We start from the raw sequence: 21,480 nt of genomic DNA, 5'->3' as shown, positions 1-21,480 counted from the left end.
TCAAAAAGTGAATCATGCAAATAACATGCTTTTTGTGTCTAATATGGATGTAGTTTTGCAGATCTTGAAATTTCTTTAGAAAGCACTAAATGCTTCATAGAAAATGATATGCATTTCTCAGTCATAACATTGTGTGTATGAAAATGTGTATTTTTGGAGAGGAAACTGATTTTGTTCATCTGTTGAGAACCCTTTTCATGTTGTGATGAGCTGACTTTAAGTTTCCTTCCCTCACTTGCTGTTGCACTTCATTTTTGTTGACGGATTTTGTGTATTAATTACCATATCGCTTAACATAGTGATTATTATGTGCTGTGAAACCATCTATATTTAGCTGTTGGCAACTTGACTTAACCAAGCTAACATGCCAATAAAGGCTCATTGAATGGGATGACACCAGACATCACTGTGAAAGGATTCAGACCCCCATTTGAGCTCTGCATTTTGCAAACATTTGTTTCTTGATGAACACTTCCACCTAGAGGTCATTTGCAGGAAAAACATGTTCTAGTTCAATTTTTGACTAAGCATATTAGCACCATCCATCCATTTTCTATACCACTTATCCATTAGGGTCACGGTGGGCTGGAGCCTGTCTCAGCTGACTACAGGCAAGAGGCGGGAGTCAACCTTTAAAGAGATGAAACTCACTCAAAGTACGGAATCGGCAGGTTTAAGGTTGTTCATGACACCTATGAGCAAGCAAACACAACTCACTGCTGCTCACACAAACCAATCACAACAGACATTTCCAAAAAAGAAAAAAAAAAGTGGAACCAAGTCTTTCAGAACAACACTCTGAGTGGGGAGAATACAACAGAGAACTGGCCTGTGGACATCCAGATGGAGGACGGTCTCTTTCACCATGAAGCCATTCTGCTGCCCTTCTGATGTTATGCAGACCTGTTCCCTCCTACATACTGAACTGCTTTTTGCTGTCAGTGGAGTGGTGGGAGGTGACTGCTCACAGGCCTTACAGGCAAAAGACCAACTGCACTTGTAAAGTAGTTGTGCTACATATCTTTCAGAGTAACTAAACACCAGGATAAAAAGCAATTTTCCCACTGCCCCTCTTAGTGGAGGTTTTCAAGCCAGTTGCACCACACACAGCATCACTGATCTGTGTGATGAGAAGTTTGCTTTGCTCAGGCATAATCATACATAAGCAAAAGTAGGCAATGACCATTGCATGCTCAGGAATAATTCATGTCAAAGTTCACCAAAGCCAAACTCCAAATGAAGCAAAGATGTCAATTTGGTCATGTGCATGTCTGCTTTCTTTCGTGTGTGACTGCACTCTTACACTTGTAACCACACCCAGCAGGGAAGTAAGAGCCCAGTGTAACAGCACACCTCAGTGTACAATTATAGAAGGGTCAGTGCCCCCAATTTACAAAAAGCATACCATGTCATATCAAAAAGCATGTCACGGTCACACAGACGGTCATCACAAGACATACACCATATAGACAAAAGTATCCAGATACACCTCTTTATGGGGCTGTTTTTCAGGGATTGGGCTGCATGACTGTTCCCCAGTGCACAAAGCAAGGTCCATAAAGACATGTGGTTGGATGAGTTTGGTGTGGAAGAACTTGGCTAGCCCACACAGAGCACTGACCTTAATCCCATCAAACACCTCTGGGATGAACTGGAACAGAAATCGTGAGTCAGGCCTTTTTGTCCACCATCAGTGCCTGACCTCAAAAATGCTCTACTACACAAATGCAAACATTCCCATAGAAACACTCCAAAATCTCAGTACCAGTACTTTTGCACTTTTACCCCCATGGGGCAGCACAGCTTCCCTGCTTTCAGAAGTTATCAGTCATTAATATTTGATCATAGTGTGAAATTACAGAATGTGATCCAACAGCACTCAAGACTCAAGAATGACACTGTAAAATGTAAGTATTGCCAAGTTAGATTTACTGGAATGTGAATATATTTTGAACAAGTCTTCAGTCAAACATTGTGGTGGTCTAAGCTTACAAGTAACAAGAATTACCTACAGTATGTACATGAAAGCACTGTCAGTTAACAAATTCATTAAAAAAGTAATTCTATGAAACACAGATGTAATTAAGACGTTGCTGGCAGTGGGGGGTTAAAGCTCATTAGGAACAACAAACGGGTGTTACAAAACACATCTAAAAGGTGTGCCTTTCAGATCCAACATGGATCTCAGCTAGAGGTCATTCAGAAGGCTTTTTAAAACTGTAGTGTGATGAAATAATGAAAGATCACTGTGTGACATCAGCTGACATTTCACAGGTCCCGTTTTATTGGTGTTCTTTCTGGAATTCTTTCATGTAGGCGGCCAGAGCTTCAGTGTCCTCCAATGTCACAGCGTTGTACAGAGATGCACGAATTCCCCCAACTGACCTGCAGGGGGAGACAAACAGTCATGTATGAGGTCTACAAATCGAGTCATTACAAGCAAACAAATTATGATGCATCCAGCAGCTGGTGTTCATGACTAACTTAACATAATTTTGTGAAACAGATGAGGACCCAGTATTGTCTACAGCAACCCATGATAAACCTTAATAAACTCTAACCTGTGTCCTTTCAGCGATATCATTCCACGTTTGGATGCGCCATCCAGAAACTTCTTCTCCAAGGCTTCATCTCCCTCCTTTTTGCCCACACGAAATGGTACATTCATGCGGCTTCGACAAGTCACATCTACAGGACACCTGGCGGCAGGTGGACACAGCAGTAAGTAGTTCAGATTTCAATTTTTCACTTCATTACTTAAAAATAACTGACTTTGTGAAATATAAGGTGTGTGGTTTACTAAGTTTAAAAGGGTGTGTAGGCTTGCAAGACTCCTCATGTTACATGTGGTCAGTATACCGCACTTATATCTTTTTAAGCAAAAGAAAATCCTTGGTTAAACTCGTTCTGCAAATCTCAAAAAATGCCAAGAAAGTCTGTACTGCAGTAGCACCGGTGGCTGAGGAAAAGCAACTTTTTGTATAGGAGGTTTTGGGATACTTACACATAGAAACCATTAGAAGCGTTGATGATGTCATAAATCATGGAGGATTTCTGCTTGTTGAGCAACTCCATAGCAGCGCTGCCACCGTTGTTTTTAATCCACTCCAGAACCAGACCCATGATGTAAATACTGAACCAACAGAAGACACAACCAAAAGTGAGATGGACTGGACTGCAGTCTGTCGCTTGCAAGTCCTGAGACTTGACTTGGGCTCAAGATTTAGGAACTATCTTGAACTATCTTTATTCTATTTCTCTTATTGTTTTTTTTCTTTTTGGCACATTAACATAATAAAATGCCTGACAAGCCCGAGCTGAACATCATTCCCTGCTTCCATTCTTGACAGTCTTTAGAAATAGCTCTGCAGACCGGATGACATGCAGCAGAAATTTTTACAAATGTGGGAAACACAGGTTGAAAACGCGTAAAAAACAATGTGTACCTGTAACAAGGCGGTGTGTTGTACAGGGAGTTCATTTCAGCTTGCACCTTGTAGTCCAGGACAATGGGACACTCTTTCAGAGCATGGCCTAACAAGTCCTCTCGCACGATGACCACAGTTACTCCTGCACAGCCCACATTCTTCTGAGCTCCAGCAAAAATGAGCCCAAACTACCCAAAGCAAGAAGACACGTTAAATTACGACTGTGCCCATAACAGTGCTATCAGCTTGGGTGGTTAAATCTGGCTTGAGAGAATCACAAGTGGTAAAATGGTTTATCCTTTGCATGGTGGTTTTTCATCTACATCTCAGACTCGGCTCCACTTCGTTCAGTCTACATACTTTGTTGGGTTCAGTGAAGTCCAGCTGTTGCTATGTGATAATGTTAGCATGCTACTATGCTAATGTTATGTTAACATGCAGGTATTTGATGTTAACATACTGATGACTAGCTTGTAACGTTCAGCATCTTAGCATGCTAACAAGCAATCATTTGTCTTATTTTTTTATAATAATAATTTTTCTCAGATTATTTTATCTTCTTAACATCTTATTAGAACTTACATTATTTTTATCTTAAATGTATTTTTGACATCTGTGTTTGTTTTCATTTTTACATGAGTACTGCTGTTGACAATCAGATTTCCTTTATAGTTTAGTAATAATGAAGGTTTCCCAGACTGTTCGTACAATTAGTATGGAGGCAAAATGTTGAAAATTTTATATGGTATCATTCTTGTGTTCACCTTCGACACATCCACAGGTCGGGACAAGAAGTTTGAAGACATGTCACTGACGAGGACCACTCCGTTCGTTTCCGGTGTGAAGTTGTATTCCACACCGTGGACGGTCTCGTTACAGCAGTAATATACATAGGATGCTGAGGGGTTCAGGGTCCAGCTGCTGGGGTCGGGGATTTCTGGAGGGAGCAACAGCAGAACAAAGTTAAACCAGACTGAGGAGCCTGCAGTCATGCTAGCATGCGAGACTCAATCGTCCATATGTTCACGTTCATGTGTCTAAATAAACATGTTCACAATGACAAAACGCTAATGTTTAACAGGTACAAATGTAAAATTTCCAAAACATTGTAAAACTGCTTCAAAACATTTGGATAAACAGGAACCACACTGAAAACCCCAATCAGACACAACCATGTGGAAAAGGCTGCTCGCATACCAGAGTCTTTCACTGGTGGTCGACTCTATTGTTTATTATGTAACAGCCTGGACACACAGCCAAACTTCGCAGAGGGACACTCTTAACACAGCATATATGACTGTGGCTGTAACAGCTGAAACAATTTTTTTGGTGTAGTGACAGCAATTGATGCTATTAGAAAAATGGTGATGGTCCTTTTGTTAGGAGAAGCAGATTGTTATTATTCCACCTCTGTATTCACACAAACAGCATAAAGACATTTCCCCAGCCACACAGACATACTCGTGTAACAATCCAGTTTTGGGTGGACAATGTTGACTTTCCCATATTTCTCCGCTTCTTTTGCCGCCTTTGCTGACCATGTTCCAGTCACCAGGTAATCGGCACACCTGTCCTCTTTGAGGCCGATCAGGTTGAGAGGAACAGCACTGAACTGTCCAGACCCGCCGCCCTGCAGAAACATCACCTTGTAGTTGTCTGGGATATTTCTGTGATGACAAAGATTGCTGTGTTAAACACTGAATTCATACGAAATAAAGATGCAGTCCGCAAAACATGTACAACAGACACAGTATATCAGCATTTGATACACTGGTGAAAAAAGTAGCTGTAGTTTATTTTAAACATGAAAATAATTACATTAATCATGTGTATTTACTATGTACATTTAAGATAAGATAACCCTTTATTAGTCCCATAACGGGGAAATTACAATGTTAGAACAGCAAACAGGATATAGAGGGTGCAAAGCATGCAAGAATAAGAGAAGGATGAGCATTCAAAAAGAATAAATACACAGGAAAAGAAAAGAAAGAAAAAGACTATTCACACTAGAGTCCCTCAAGTTATGATTAGTGGACGGACTGATTATTGTACCGATTTGTTTCAGGAAGAAAAGCTCATCGGTGAGCCAGAGCTGCTGCAACAGGCTGCCACTCCCCGCAGCGCCAGACCCGAAAAAAATAAATAAATAAAAAAAGCTAGTTTCTAGCTTGCTGCTTTCTTTGTAATTATTTGTGGTATTTGGCCCATCTAAATATGTTTAGGATTAGTTTGCAAAGAGTACAGAAAAGTTCAGCTCCTTCTGATAAATCCATCATGAATAACGACGTGAAGAAACACACCTCCTATACTGACTAACACTACCTTTGCACAGCCTAACCCAAAATCTTTTTTGGCATTCAGCCATCATCAGCCTGACATGTGGGCACAAGAGAACAGACAATGTTACCGAAGAACTAAAAGTCTTGGAAAACACACACACACACGAGATCATATTTTACTCTGACATATATATATATCTGGGTATGCAGGTTTTATGCAAGGTCTCCATGGTATATGCTGATGTTCAAACCAAACAAAGACAACTCAATTCGCCCCAGAGCTCCTGAAGCTGAAATTGCAAGGTAATATGAGTTTACATCCTGGTTTGGAGGTGTGCAGAGACACACTGTACTGCAGCTGCTTCCGTGTAGGAAAGAAGAGTGAAGGAGGAGGATCATAAAAAGGAGGCAGCACTTACAGCAGTTCTCGCAGGAGACTCTCTGTTTTGTTCAGGATCTTGTTGAAGTCTGATGATCGGTGACTCATCTCTGGTTCGAACAAAAATCAAGAACCATTTTAATAGAATCAGATTTTAAATCGGCACTGACTCCCATTTTCAGAAAACAGATTCCAGTGAGTATGAGGACTGTTAACTTTGCAACTGAAAGCGTGTAAGGAAGTGATCTGTATGAACAATGTAGCTATGGAAACCTGTTTTAAGACAGACTTGAAAACCTGAAAAACTGCGAATGTTTCATTTAATGAGTTTAGATCTTCCTGTTAGTGTGAGAAAAACTTAAGAATACAGCAGTCTCATATTAAGCTTATATGCTAACCATCTGTCATTCCACTCACCAAGAACACTAATCCCAGTGTCACTGTAGGCGAGGAGCTCCTTCTGTGCTTGAAGCAGCACCTGGAACATACAAAAGATTTCTTCAAAAAATAAAAAATAAACAGAATCATTGTTTTGTTTCATTTCTAGGAGCTTGAGTACAACCCTAAGATACAAACCACAGGAGCTGATGTGTTTGGTCTTTGTCAGTAACCAAGGTGGTATAATGATGCAGCAGGTCTATCCACAGTGCTTAAACTTAAGTTTATTGATTTGATAAATAGTGCATTAACCAAGCCATACACTGTATATAATTAGAAAGCATGCAGGCCAACCAGCTACAGCTGATTCTGTACCATAGTTTGACAACCTGTCTTTTTCTGGTTTGTATGTTGTTGTTTTTTAGTATCTTTTGTCAGTCCTCAGTAGGTTTTTGTGTTGTCTCCAAAACTTGAAACTCACAGCACAAACATATCTTTATATGCTCAAATAATACATGTTATGCAAAAATACAAATGAATCTGTAAAGACCTGAATGTAGCAGACGTTTAACACTTTTTAACTTCTAAGCTGATAAAACACGGGAAAGGGAGATCATTAGTTTTGTTTGGTTTCACCATAAAATGCGTGTATAGTTTGCTAAGCGAGGGCAGCGATTGGTTGATCTGCGAACGAGGTGTTTTTCTGCCATCTATAGGCTGTATCTGCAGCAGGCAAGTCAGATACAACGGACCAGGTTTCCACATGAATGAATGAAGGCTGATGCAACTCAGCGGACTGTTTTCAGCCTGTCGGAGCCGCTCAGTAAAAGCAACAGTCACCCCCCCCCCCTCCTCACGACTGATGCCCGTCCCTGTGGTGAAGAGGATGGAATACGGCCAACGAGCACATCGTGGATGGTGGATAGGGGAAATGCTGGGTTGTTAATCTTTAAACAACGTCTCGATATGAGACAAACGTGTGCAGCGTTAGCTTTTTTTTCTGAGACAAATAACGTTACACAAGCAAAGTGAAAATCTAAACTTACGGACTGGGGGAGTTTTGCAGGTCCAGCACCAAAGTTGATGGTTTGTTTCTGCTCCATGATGCAAAATGAGCTCCTGTGTTCAGTTCACGGATGTTTTCTCTGTTTGAACCAGCGACGTGGATGATTTTCGTCCCAAAGCCTCGGCTGTACTTATGCCGCTCTGCTCCTGCACTAGTCGGCGTGGATGACAATTATCTAGCCTTGTGTAAAATGTTGCGTTCAAGTGCTCCTCGTAAACTCCTAAACTCGATGACAAAGTACTTTGTGTATTATGCGTAAATAGGTTGTACAGTATAAAGTAAATGACTGCGGTTATAAAAAGATGTTTTATTATTTATTTATAACCTTGTTGATTACTTTCACTTGTTGATTACATTTCATTTAGCATTATTTGTGATTGTTTTAATCCTGGTTCAACCATGTGAAATACTAACTTTGCTTTTGCTTTGTTTTTTTTTTTTGCTAACCATGCATTAACATGTAAATATTAAGCGCACACAACTGCCACCTGTTGGCACTAAATGCGTTTTCTTACATGTCACATGTATGTCACATTTGGGCTTTTGGAGCATGTCAGAAGCCAGGGCCATTATGAGGGGACACCATAAACATAGCTGAATTAGCCTGTTTTGGTGTCCCAGGGCATCAATTGATGGAGAAAGGGAAGGTAACAATATCTCAAGTTTGTCTTAAAACAATGGTCAGGTGCCAATATGAAAACTGAAACAGATTTTTCTTGCTGCAATAATTCCCCCTGTTCTCACTGGCCTTTATAATATCCCTCTCCTGTGGTAAAAAAAATAAAATAAAATAAAAAAACCTTTGGGGATTTAGGGTTGTCAATTTTGCATTATGTGGAAATCCAAAAATTTCCAGTATCACATGAAGGTAACACAAGGACCAAACTTCTCAGCCAGCCGTTTCATTGGCCGGTGTCACATGTCTGTTTGGTAAGCGCATATCATTGGAGAAAATCGACATAGGTCTGGACGGATTGGTTCCACTGTCACGTCACAAAAATGTGAGCGCGCGCCAGACGTGCACGAGTCTGACGGACTGACAGCTTGGGGACATATCAGCTTTTCATTGTCAACTGTTAATGTTACAGTCAACAATATGGTCCAGCCCTCTGTCACTGTTAAAATAACTGAAGTGAAGAGATGAAACTTTGCAGCAGTAAAACTTACGATAACACACAGTGGAAATAACCTTTGGCTCTTCTTTCACAATATCGCCAATTAATCAATGTGCCCTTTAGGCTTTTGGACATTTTAAAGTTCTGGTCAGCATATTAAAGCTACAGGTTGTTTTTGTAAAGTTATAGGTTGTGTCTGAAGGAGGAGAGAATGGATTTCTAGATAACAGGAGCAGAAAAATTTAATTCATTTCACTCAAAGGTCATGAACACAGATTCACAAAACAACGATTCTTATTTTCAGTTGACCATACAGCATGAAAACATGATTATCAATATTATATTTCATTTCTTCCTCAAAGTCCTCACTGGACTTTAAAAGTACTATAGCACAGTGTAAAAATACTCTGCTTCCAACAAAAGTCCATTAAAAATGTTACTTAAGTAAAAGTGTCTAAGTGTAATCAGGAAAATTTACTTAGTATCAAAAGTAAAATGGAAGCAGAAAAACAGCCAGTGTGCCTGTTATATTTAAATAATTATATCATTTAAAAGTCCCTAACATCTGCGACTCTGTTCTTCACCTCCTTGAGAAGTTGATAAAAATCAGGAGCTTGAACATCTGAAATCCAGTGAATTGACTGCATCAGTCCAGCGAGGCCGGAAAAATGTGACAAAGATAACTACATTTGAGCAGCTTCTGAAGGTCACGAGAGGCGTCTGACTAGATCACATGGCAAGCTCCTCAGCGTGTGTGTGTGTGAGTGTGTGTGTGTGTGTGTGTGTGTGTGTGTGTGTGTGCGTGTGTGTGCGTGTGTGTGCGTGTGTGTGTGTGTGTGTGCGTGTGTGTGCTTGTTTAAACCTGTCATTTACTGGTGTTCTTACTATTTTCTGTTGAGCTCTGTTCAGCCCACATTGTGCCATGGATCTCTCGCTCTCTCTCTCTCTCTCTCTCTGTTTGCATGTCTACATCCAAACACACACACACACACACACACACACACACACACACACACAGAGAGAGACCAGTGCAAGCAGACTGCTCTCATCTCCAGAACACATGATAAATAAACAATGAGTTCACAGTGTCCGAATGCCCGGCATGGCCTTTAGGACCCAGATGAAAGATAGTGCATCTCTGCCTCTCCTTTGGGTGTCTGCCGATCAGTCTCTCCATCGTCCGCTGCGTCCATGTTTCCTACCCTCACTCTCCTCCTTGTGCGCCACAGGAATGTGGCAGGGAAGGCCTGCTTGAAGGCCTTTCTGAAGTTGTTGCCCATAAAGGCGTAAACCAGGGGATTGACGGAGGAGTTGGAGTAAGACATGCAGTGACCCCAAATCTTCAGCTGTGGATGCAACATGAAGACAGGAAGGCTTAGCTAAAAGGCATCAATCCGTGTCACAGTTTTTCAAGCAAGAGCATCGATTTCTGTCCCCGCAGTCCTGTCATCGAGTGTCGCTGCCTGGTACAGATAAACTGAGAACGTAAATCCACACCCCATCATCACCTCACCTCAGCTGTGATGATTAGTTTGTTCATTTTAATTTATTTCAGTTCGTGTAAGGAAAGTAATTACGCTTTTGAGCTGGGACGTGCACGCCAAAATTTGAATCATATGAGTGCAGATGACTGACAAGATGGTAACAACACAAATTCAAAGCTTCAAAACATCCTTGCAGAAAAGAAGACACTTCAGTTCATGTACAAACGCTCGGATTTAAGTTCCTGACTTCAAGGGTCAGGATTCAGTGAACAATTAACATCGGAGACAGTTACTGAAAGGCAAACAGAAGCAGTCTGTTGTTACCACTGTCTCATTGCGGGTGTGTATGTGTGTACTGTGGTGTATGTGTGTGGTACCTATCCAGATAGAGCTGGGACGTGGGACATTTGGGGGTATTTCAGTTCCCATTCTGTATTTCAGTCTTTGTTTTGTTTTGTTTTTTAAGTATGATATGCAGCAACTTCCTGAAAAAAGTAAAAAGAAGAAAAATCTCACGCAGTTTTCTCTCAGTCATCACTTCCGAGCTTTCAGAAGTGTGTGGTAGCGTCCTCTGCCTGTCTTCCCTTATTGTCCCTTACTGACACGTGTCGGGATGTTTGTGGGCGCCAGCGCTGTGTAACCTCCAGCCAATAAGAGAGCAGGGTCAGTAATGAGCGTCTCTCTCCCTCTCTCTCTGTCTGTCGGTCATAAAGAGCTGCAGGTCCGTCTGTGTGAGCTGCGACATGCACAGATGAAGCCTGCACTCTGGCTGTATTCACACATAACGCAGAGGGGTGTGCACAGGTTAAAAATGATGTAAAAATAACATCTGTCCAACACTGCACATCTGCTTCATCAAAAGTCAAGCAGCTTTGGATACTAGCAGCTCCTGTTCACACTGTTAACTTAGGAACAGACAACTGTCACCTGAGTTAGTGAGGGAAATGCATAAATCTGCTGACTATGAGGCAGGATTTGAAGTTAATAAGAATGGTATTTTTAATATAATTTGTGTTTTGAGTGAGTTGTGGCAGCTTTGGTGGGTGTAACAGGGCTCTAATATTACTGCAGAAATATTTGTGCATATCCTAATAATGCATTCGGCTACACTTCTACTACCTCCCTATGCCTACAGCGCAGTGAGGCTCACGGAATCAAACAGTAAGTCACCTTGTATAGAACGTAACTGCGGAGGCCAAAAGCTTGCAGGAGGATGCAGACCTGGATGGGGCCCCAGCAGATGAGGAATAGGGCCACCATCACCACCACCATCCGGGAGACTCGCGCCCGCACTGCCGCTGCTCGCTCTGCCTGTGCCTGAAGCTGAAGTTAGGGAGGCTTTGTAATGTCTTTGTTATGGTCAGAGACATGTTCTACTCTCTGTGCGTGAAAAGAAACTCCATATTTTTGACTTACTTGGTAGCTACTGTCGATGGGATTCACTCTGGGTTGCCCCATGCGTTTGAGCATGAAGGCGTAGCAGGCGGTGATCGTGAACAGGGGTAGCAGGTAGACAGCCAGGAAGCTGTAGATGATGAAGGCTCTCTGGAGCTGAGCTGAAGGGAAGACCTCACTGCAGTACGTCTGAGGACCAAACCAGTATCCTGCCTCCAGACGCTGGTACACAGCGACTGGGATCGACAGAAGCAGGGAGCCTGGAGGACAGGGGACATGACTGTGTGACTCGGAAAAGTTTCATGAATTCATCTCCAAAACAAAAAACAGCAGACGTGAGCATCAACTGGAAAATTCCCCTCTGCTCTATAGGATTAAAAAGTAAGTACTTAATCCCCACAACAGTACCACCTGGTATAATTACATTGTTCTGAAAGACCACATTTGCGATGTGGTGGTGATTTTGTATTCCATTAAGAAGGTATTACCTCTTCAAACAGTTTCCGTGACTGGCAGGTGTCTCAGCCAATCACAGTGAGCCACATGATGATGTGGCTGCTTGCAGCTACATGCACGCCAAAATTTGAATCATATGAGTGCAGATGACTGACAAGATGGTAACAACACAAATTCAAAGCTTCAAAACATCCTTGCAGAAAAGAAGACACTTCAGTTCATGTACAAAAACGCTCAGATTTAAGTTCCTGACTTCAAGGGTCAGGATTCAGTGAACAATTAACATCGGAGACAGTTACTGAAAGGCAAACAGAAGCAGTCTGTTGTTACCACTGTCTCATTGAGGGTGTGTGTGTGTGTGTACTGTGGTGTATGTGTGTGGTACCTATCCAGATAGACACAGACATGGCCAGAGCCATGCGTGGGGTTCGGTGCTGCAGTGACTGCAGAGGATAGACAGTCACATAGCAGCGGTCCACACTCATAGCTGACAGAGTGATGCATGTCGCCTGAGCAGTCACCTGAAACACACACACACACACACACACACACATCTGACGCTTTAACTGTGAAAAGAAAATGTTTTTCTCTGGTACCTTTTCATGGTTTGTGCCTGATAGAAACAGATAATATAATAACAGCAGTGTAAGACAGTATATTATATATTAATTAGTTTTTTCCTGGTTGTGATATTGAGTGTTAAATGGATACTTTCTGGGAACAAAGCACGCCTCTATGGAAGACCTCGAGCGATGAATGCACTTAACTTTTTTATAACTTTTGGGGGCATTAGATGATTCATAATTGCAGATGTTGGTGGGACAAATTTCATTTACAATTTTCATTTACAACACTTTTTTATGGCATTATATGCAGTTACATTATCAGTGTCTACATGCCTTTCAGCTATAAAAATGAACTGGAGCTTGTTTGAGGTTTTGTGTAACTGTCAGTTGAATCAATGGGATTTACTTTTCAAATTCAGGGTCTGTTCTTTGCCTCACTTGGATAGCTGTACATCTAAAAGTAGTTATTCTGCACATAATGCTGCAATGTCTCGTGGACTTCTTAATATTGCAGTACTGCATGATGGTCACCATGCCATGCTATTACTGAGACTGAGACGGTTGTGGTTACAGCTAAAGGTACTACTATTGTCATTTTTCCAGCAATTCCAGGTCTGTCTATTTGTGTGTTTATGTGTGTGTGTGTGTGCACATCTCACTTGTTGAAGGTAGTTGACCAGTCGACACATAAATTCTCCAAAGATCCAGCTGGGCAGTGGGTACAGTGTGGCAGTGAAAGGCACGCAACAGACCAGAAACAAGATATCGGTTGTAGCCAGGTTCACTGAGAGACGACAAGAACAAGAGAAGTAGAGAACCAAAAAGACCATAAATAAATGAGTCAGTGCTAAAAGTATTTGTAGTTGCTGAGGTTTCTGCCTTTCAAAATTCACCAAAAAGCTTGTGTTTTGGACCACTCGTCCAATGTAATTTCAAGGTAATTTTCAATCCAAAATGTGGTTTCATTTTTGTGTTGATTACAAGATGATGCCACTGTCATTTGACTTCCTGGAAAGCATACTGATACTGAGTGGATTATCCTGGTGAAATAAACTTAACCGAGCTAATGAAGGCAACAGAACAGTAGTTTCATCTAATGCAGCTTTCACAAAGAATTTCATGGAGTGATCAAATAAAACGAAAGAGTGAATTTTTTTTTTTTTTTTGTAGTCTGCACCATTAACTCCTCCTGTGAGGGACATCCAACTTCCTAAATTAGTAAGTGGTGCAACTTTAAAAACATATTTCTTTCATCGGATACATTGAAAGGACGCTAAGAAACGGTCGGTCTTGGTGCACTTCAGAAATGCTACCTATGTAGAAGTTGGTGACAGTCTTCATCTGCTGGTGCTTGGTGACCACATGGATGACCAGAGAGTTTCCAACCAAGCCGACCAGCATGATGAGGCCGAAGAAAGTGGGGACCAGCCAGGCATCGACCAACACTGGTGGCCCCTCGTGGCCCTTCAGAGCTGCGGACCCATTGCATACAGAGCTACAGTCTGGACTGTGATTGGCTGCTGATTCCACCATCATCTTCACAAATCAAAGGCAGGGCACACATAGAGCATATATTAATTTGGTACATTTCTCAGCTAATATTACTACAGTGTCTTTTGACTCTGTCTGTGTGAATTTCTTTAAGAGCACCACGCAAATGTAAAACGAAAATACACAATTTAATTCAAATGACATCAGACAAGGCTAAATTAAATAATTAAGCATGCTGAACAAGCTTTGTTCTGAAGCTTCTCTTACCCGTGTTGTGACAGCAGCGCTCCTCTGTCTGCTTTGTGGAAAGGGTTTAGCGCAGCGTCTGTCAGAGACGGGCTGTGGTGTGTGCTCGGCAGCTCTGAGATGAAAGCGCTCTTATAGACCGTCACAGCTGAGGAGGGGATGGGGCTTTCAGAGGAGTCATTTCGCTTTTGTAAAACAAAATCTCCATCATCACCTGCAATTACACAAGACTCTGCGACCTGTAAAACGACTGCAGCTGGATATAAATAAAGTCATTTAAGAAATTTTCTTTGTTTGTTTGTCTCTTCTTCATGTTAAAATCTGGACATAGTAGTCAATGTATACCTCAGCTAAAACTGCAGCTGAGCCAACTCTGCAAAAATGAAGTCTGAATTTTGACCAAGTCCAAAGTAATTGGACCATCTTTTATTTTATCAACCCATAATGACTGGCACCTCCCTGCAAACTAAAATGAAAATGAATAAATCATGGAGGCAGCTGGGGGTCGGGATGACAGTACAGCTTGATCTCCCTCCTCTTTCAGCACAGCAGGCAGCTTTTAAAGCTGTCATGACATCTATCATGGCAGCAAGTGTTTCAAAACAAAGGTGACATTTGTTGTTTTTGCAGTTGTTTAGCACATTATCCTCAGTATCGTCAAACATGTAAAAATTATTTGTTTGTTTTTTAGCTTAGGATAGAATAATGGAAAACTAGTATTTTAGGACAATTATGCTTGTATGTGCAACAAACAAAAATGTCAAATCAGACATATTAAGATTGTGTTCAGGGCATCTGAACTCTGAATGTTCATCACAGTTGTGCCTATTTCTTTCTCTTTTGGTAAAAAAAGAAAAGAAAAGAAAGTGATTTTGATATTAGATGTTTCATATGTCTAGATTTCAAATTAAATGAAATCTAAAAGCATCACCTCGAAAGAGAAGGAACCTGCATTTTTAACGTGCATGCAGACAATTAGGAAACGGGCTCGCTGAAGGTGTGCTTCTTTTGGATATAAGTTAGATTTAAAACATTTCATTTTCAAACACATTTTTTGACACATTCTGCTGGTTTCTCATATTTGATCATACAGTTCCCTAAATAAATCTATCTTAGTCTAAGTCTGTCACAAACAAAAGTTCTGTATGAAAAAAAAACAGGCAGTCTGTCCTTGCTGGTTTCAGTTTGATTTCATATTTTCTCTTTTTCTGATTTTCTTCTTCTGGGTGAGAAAGAAGTGAAGTGTGATTAGCTGTGGTGAGTAGTTTTCCAAGAATTTCTCCGGACTCCAGATTTCTTTGATTCGCCTAAAAATAACTTCCTCTGGAGGTCCGTCAGGTCCTCAAAGTACCATTCATTGGTTGGCCCTGGATCAGGTTTAAGAATTACAACAATCAGTGAAGGATCCACTATTGATGTGGTGATTCTCCTGTCTACGAATCACTGAATGATACTCTACTGATGCCTTATGGTGGGTAAGAACACAAGACTTTCACTTTGTTTTCCTGTGATCAGCATAACAAATTTGGTTTATTTGAATATATATTTCACAATAAATGTACAAAGTTGGCCAAGAAGAGAAGAGATGAAAAAGGTTGTATCTCAACAAAACAATTTTCAGATTGTAAATGTATTTATTTATTTATTTATTTTGTTATTATCCAGAAAACACAGCTTTCCTTCAGCAAATGTGCCATTGCTACATTTACTGTCAAATTAAATCTGTGGCAAGCTGTGGGTATCGTCACTGTTTAGAAAAACATTGTTTGTAGAAATGCAAAGTCAGTAAAATTTCATAAAAGACAACACAAACCACCTAAGCAATATAAGAGATCTACGTGCATTTGTGACTGTGACAAATGATTGCTGACTGACCAGTTGGAAGAAACGACTGCTTGGACTGTGGCCACTGTGTTTCACATGGCTGCTGTTTGTCCCAGACCTGCACTCCCAGGATGTGTGGATATATCTCATGCTTTTTAAGCCGTTCTTCAATCGAGGAGATCGAGTCAGAGGAGAACATCTCGCACCTTTTTAGCAGGTGTGCAAGGAAGACAGGCTTCGAGGATGGTAAGCAGGGCTGTGGCTGTCTCTCCTGAGAGGAGGCCACTGCAGCGATGGGGGCCTGCGTACATTCGTTCAGGTGATGTTGTCTCTTAAACTGACTCTGGCACAGCTGGTTGATGTTTTCAGGGAGTACGGCTCTGGATCTTAAGGCCCCACGAGTGTTAGACAAGCCTGTTCCTGTGCTCTTCAGGATGGAGAGGGTGCTGCTGATGTTTCGGGGGTCAGTACGGGTGGTATCACGAGATGGAGCCAGAGCAGCCAGAGCCTTCAGTAACTCTGAAACCTTAAAGTAGCAGAGGGAGAACTTAACAGACAACTGACACTGGGATGAAATATCTTCAGTAACTGTGCTACTGCCACTTATATACTGTATACATGACATGAACCCAGTTCGAGTGGGTGGTTTGGCTTTATTTCCTTTCTTTCCCACGGACAGTGAAGTTAAAGCTGCACCAACTGGCCTTTTGATGATACCAGTGGATCTAACACGATGAGCAATGTGAAAGTGGTCACTCAAACTGACAGAGAACAAGATCACCTGACCCTGCAGTTCCCTTTAGCTCAACAAGACTTTTTTATTTTTAGCATCTTTAAGCTAATTGTTTGGGTTTTCAAGCTTTGATGGAGAATGTCACTCAGTCTCCAAATTTATATTACTCAATCGTTGTTATAAATAGGTAACTGTTAACATGTTTATCTTAACATCTTTGCTGTATTTACAACTTGTTTTGCTGTCCCAAGTTGACCCACAAAATCAATGAAAGCAGTTGGAAATCATGTTTTTCTAGGCTATTAAAATAACCATAAAAGTCTGTTTTTACGACTTCTAAATACAACTTTTCAAAATAAAAACTACAATGGGCATGTCTGTGTATCCCTCCTTGGTGTCCTCTACAGATCCACACCGTTAAATAAACAACCAGTTTGCTCAGAAAGACCCAATCCAACAATCATGTTTCTCTACCTGAAGTCCAAGAGACTCTGTGCTGTCAGAATCGCCTTCCTTGTTTTGATTGTCCATGAGCCCCCGAGACCTAATAAGAACGAAGCAAAGTGTCCACTTGTGACTTTGATCATGTTTAAATCTATAAGTATAAAGAATTAAAATCAGTCTTTCAAAATGACTGCACCTCCTTCTGCCTGAATGCAAACAAGTCAACAGAGACGTGCAAGTGCTGACAGCTGATTGGCCTGCTACAGAAACATGGACTTCAACATGTTACCGTGACACAGAATCCCTCTGGTTCTGACAACTGACGTCCGTCACCATGACAACCTGGTCTAAGTTTGTCATTACAGTGATGATGTCACAATCATGGTGCTCCTACAGTCACAGTCAAGCCGCAGAACATAAAACGATGGCCACACCATATCACATTACAGGATTTATTATTTCGTATGTACACAGACATATTGCACAGGTTACAAATCTTAAGAGCACACAGTCTATACAAACTCTTAGCTTTGATTAAGCAAAAAGAATCCAACATAAAACCCATGTACTCTTATGTGAAGGATACATGTTTGGTGCGTGTTTTTTTTTTTTGTTTGTTTTTTGTGCGTTTGTGTGGTTCAAGGGAGATTTACATTCCTTATATTTACACACAGAGATAAATATATACTTATACAAACCAATAAAGCAGTTTCAAGATACTCCAATGCTTCCACCTTTGCATACTACTGGTACATGACAGTGGATGACAGCACACTGTCTGAAAGTGTTGATGATGTCGATCTTGATGTCTACGGTGAACAGATTCAGACTGAAATCAGAAGAAGTATTGTATCGTGCTTCAGCCTCTTAGCTTTATCAGCTTCAACTTGACCACCTTTCAGCTTGGTGAACATATCATGTTGCACCATTTCCTCCTGCATACAAGTCACAGTGAAATCTTACTGAAAAAATTGTGCGTATAGTTGTGAGATGTTAGCCAGTGACTTAATTTTAAAAAAAAAAAACAACTCTGCTTTTGAGTTTGTTTTTTTTTTAAATGCAGAGTAAAGGAGAAGAAATGCTGTCTTTTTCAGAGGTATCTGACCCTAAAATCAAAATGCTGAGATAGTTTTAACTAAGCTGACTGTATTAAAGCCTTCCTCTGCGCATTAGCATACTTGGGCTTCATGAGTGTGCGTATACGAGTGGTATTCAGGAAGAGCAGTGGCAGGAAATGCAGGCACGTCCACATCTGAGAGATTTCCTCGTGTCCAACTCCCTCATCAATATTCAGTCTCTCAGACTTTGCGGGCGGGACAGGGTTTGGAGCAGTAAGGGTGCAGGGAGGACAGAGACTCCCTGATGCTCATATGTTGAAGCTTTCTCCACAGCCACATGTTCCCTTGATGTTGGGATTGTTGAAGACAAATTCACTGGACAGCTTTGACTCCACAAAGTCCATCTCAGTTCCCAGAAGAGTCAACTGAGCCTTCTTTTCTATGAATACCCTCACACCTATAGGAGAGTCACAGCAGAGTTGTCAGTTTTAACCATTAACATCCTTCAGCCACACAAAAACATTTTTGGTGAACTAAGTGATCATGTGAATTTCAGCACCCCCTTGTGGTAGTACAAAAAGGTTACCAGGGCAGAAAGCAACGCATGTTGTGGATAATCCCAAAAAATTAAAAATGCATTTGGTCTTAGTCCAGTCTTCATATTGCAAGGAAAGAACTACAAATTATGATAAACCTTACCATCCTGCAACACTTCCTCATCAGATTTGTCTTTCTCCTTGGTGTAATCCAATGTGTAAGTCAGTCCATTACAGCCACGTGTCCTCACCCCGACCTTCAAACCGATCTACAAACAGCAAGACGTTACCTTTCAGTATAATTTACCACTTACCAATCACTCTTTTCTAATATCAATATCAATGGGTAACTTTTTAAAATCCAGAGCAGCAGAGCATATATTCTTTAGATGACAACATCCCAATGTACTGAAACTTTAAGAAAACAACAACACCCTGCTGCAGTTGCATATAGAGATGAACTGTCTGCCCCATAAAACGTTTCAGTGAACGTTGGCCCTCTAAATTACTCACATATTCTGGCTTGTTCTGCAACAAAGACCTGATCTTGTTTACAGCTGATGGAGTCTAAAGAAAAGACAGCAGAAGATAAAAGGTTACTCACATGGCAACAACATACACTGAATTCAGACAGCAGCAGTATTTTTTGGCAAAACTGTTCCTAACATACTGAGCAGAAGAATGACAACAGATAGGCACACTTTGGTTTCTAGGGCTAACACTTAAAAAGTGCCTTTGGTACAGTGAAATAACCTACACTACACTCCTTTAGCTCCTGCTATAATTGAGCGAATGTAGGTGCAGAAGAGATGGATCACGTGGAGGCATTTAGGGGACTGAGGTGAACTACATGGGCCACATGATTCTAATCCCTTAAAGCCGCTGTGTTCATCTGTATGTGTGCAACTGTGCAGCTGATGCCAAAGGTACAGTACATCCCAAATGTGTCTGTTGTTTCATAACCATTACTGTCGATAATTACCATACTGTTAATTAAGATTAAGATTTCCTTTATTGTCCCACACTGGGGAAATTCACGTTGTTACAGCAGCAAAGTGGATAGTAAAAAACAGAGATATGCATCTATAATAAACAATTTAAATAAGTGATAAGCAATTTACATAAGTGAAAGAATGGTAATATAGTGATAGTAATTACTATGGTAAGGTGTGAAGATATACGATATTTAGTGCATTACTTGGTAACATTTATGCCCATCTTTGTCCTTAGTCCGTGCCAGGAGAAGAAAGCAACACGGCCCTTCAGTGACATCAGTCTCACTACTTTAGGCTCACTTTACCGCTCTCTCTTTATCAGCTCAGACCACAGTACTCACGCACTATCTAACAACAGCAGTTTGTGGAGCTCATCATACTGATGTTCACCATCAAAACATTTTCATCCCGCCCATAACAACAGACCATGACTCTGCACCGACAGCCTGCTACACCGAGAGTTTCTTTTCACATTCATATCACGCCGAGTACTTTTCGGCTAGATAAACAGACATTAAAATGATTTCTGATATTTATTATAAAAACAGTAAATAATGTATGTTAAAGACTGAAAATGACGGGGTTTTTTTAATTAACTTTGACCTTTTAAATAAATGAGTTTAATATGAGGTTAACGATCGCTATTTGTGACATAACCGTCAAGTAATTAAGATTTTTAAAGAATAATATCTCGATTTATATTAGACGGTAAAGCAAGAAGACAAAAGACGGTAAAAGATACAAGAACGGTTTATAAGACAAAAGATGATGAAAAATATTTAACGTTGTCAAGCTTCAGCTTAGCTTAGCAAGCTAACGTTACCTTTCCTGGGAGCAACATTAGCATTTAGTTAAGCCCAGGGTGATCACAAATGACGACCGTAAGACAATCTTGCAACCGAACGTCAAGCTTGTATGTTCGACCTAAAGTGTGTGTCGGCTAATAAAAAATTACCAACGCGATGAAAACTGTTACGGGAAAGCTCCGTAAAAGTAAATGTTTTTATCGTTCAAGCCTCAGATAGTTAACGTCTGCTTAGCTAACTTTGGATCACGTAACAGTACCGCTACATAGCGGTCCCCGATGGTAACTTTCTGGTTTAACGTATACAGAGGACATAGTTAACATGAGTTCATAACCACTGTTAATAACTTACCAACGTCAGTGCGGCTCTTGTAGGCAATATCTTTCTTTTGCTGACCGCTCGGACGGTCGCTCGCACCATGGAGGCAGACATGTTGCTACTGTTAAAATCACAACATTTAACTGCGCAGGCGTGAAAAAAAATGGCAACCGCCCCACAAAAACAGCCAGTTCAATGATTGGTAGCGGAAGGGCGTGATAGCCAATGAGCTCACGGATAAAAGTCACCAAGGCTGTACAGTAGACCATATGTAAAAATGTGAGGTGTCATGGTGGAAACCTACATGTCTTGACACTTGATAACCTACATGTCGATCGAGAAAAATCGATGTTACGTATGCCTCTGTGGGAATACTCTTGTAAGGACTTAATACTTTGAAAAGCTCGACGTTTGCTTACTAGCATTTTCTGGCACTTTCGGCCACATCAGTTGGCTATTTTATCCAGTGACAATAATGGA

General features: G+C 40.9%; 3 protein-coding genes across 5 annotated transcripts; all 3 read right to left on the bottom strand.

Annotated features, from left to right (window-relative positions):
• Window positions 1–1,908: 1,908 nt before the first annotated feature.
• Window positions 1,909–7,720, bottom strand: psat1 (phosphoserine aminotransferase 1). The gene is made up of 9 exons (XM_046385353.1): window positions 7,514–7,720; window positions 6,507–6,567; window positions 6,130–6,199; window positions 4,890–5,095; window positions 4,193–4,365; window positions 3,447–3,616; window positions 3,005–3,133; window positions 2,562–2,699; window positions 1,909–2,385 (listed from the first exon to the last, which is right to left on the bottom strand). Exons 1-9 carry the CDS (start codon window positions 7,568–7,570, stop codon window positions 2,283–2,285), a joined length of 1,107 nt encoding a protein of 368 aa, XP_046241309.1. The 5' UTR covers window positions 7,571–7,720; the 3' UTR covers window positions 1,909–2,282.
• A 1,874-nt stretch (window positions 7,721–9,594) lies between these two features.
• Window positions 9,595–16,613, bottom strand: kiss1rb (KISS1 receptor b). 3 transcript variants are annotated; one of them, XR_006843088.1, is made up of 9 exons: window positions 16,162–16,613; window positions 14,308–14,500; window positions 13,863–14,085; window positions 13,209–13,333; window positions 12,369–12,504; window positions 11,549–11,787; window positions 11,303–11,455; window positions 10,649–10,901; window positions 9,858–9,994 (listed from the first exon to the last, which is right to left on the bottom strand). XR_006843088.1 is itself a non-coding variant. In XM_046385350.1 (8 exons), the coding sequence occupies exons 3-8, from the start codon at window positions 14,083–14,085 to the stop codon at window positions 9,758–9,760; spliced, it is 1,113 nt and encodes a 370-aa protein (XP_046241306.1). In that variant the 5' UTR covers window positions 14,308–14,500; window positions 16,162–16,613; the 3' UTR covers window positions 9,595–9,757. The 3 variants fall into 3 exon arrangements, 2 of the variants coding, with proteins under 2 accessions (XP_046241306.1, XP_046241307.1); XM_046385350.1 differs by lacking the exon at window positions 10,649–10,901 and having other exon boundaries at window positions 9,595–9,994; XM_046385351.1 differs by lacking the exon at window positions 9,858–9,994 and having other exon boundaries at window positions 10,570–10,901.
• A 1,112-nt stretch (window positions 16,614–17,725) lies between these two features.
• Window positions 17,726–21,188, bottom strand: isca1 (iron-sulfur cluster assembly 1). Its single transcript, XM_046385352.1, has 4 exons — window positions 21,034–21,188; window positions 19,395–19,448; window positions 19,045–19,150; window positions 17,726–18,802 (listed from the first exon to the last, which is right to left on the bottom strand). Exons 1-4 carry the CDS (start codon window positions 21,112–21,114, stop codon window positions 18,654–18,656), a joined length of 390 nt encoding a protein of 129 aa, XP_046241308.1. The 5' UTR covers window positions 21,115–21,188; the 3' UTR covers window positions 17,726–18,653.
• Between the last annotated feature and the right edge of the window lie 292 nt (window positions 21,189–21,480).

Source organism: Scatophagus argus, chromosome 4, assembly GCF_020382885.2.
Source record: "Scatophagus argus isolate fScaArg1 chromosome 4, fScaArg1.pri, whole genome shotgun sequence".
Taxonomy (NCBI): domain Eukaryota; kingdom Metazoa; phylum Chordata; class Actinopteri; family Scatophagidae; genus Scatophagus; species Scatophagus argus.
The sequence above is the reverse complement of the archived record's forward strand: the minus strand, read 5'-3'. Positions and strand labels throughout refer to the sequence as shown.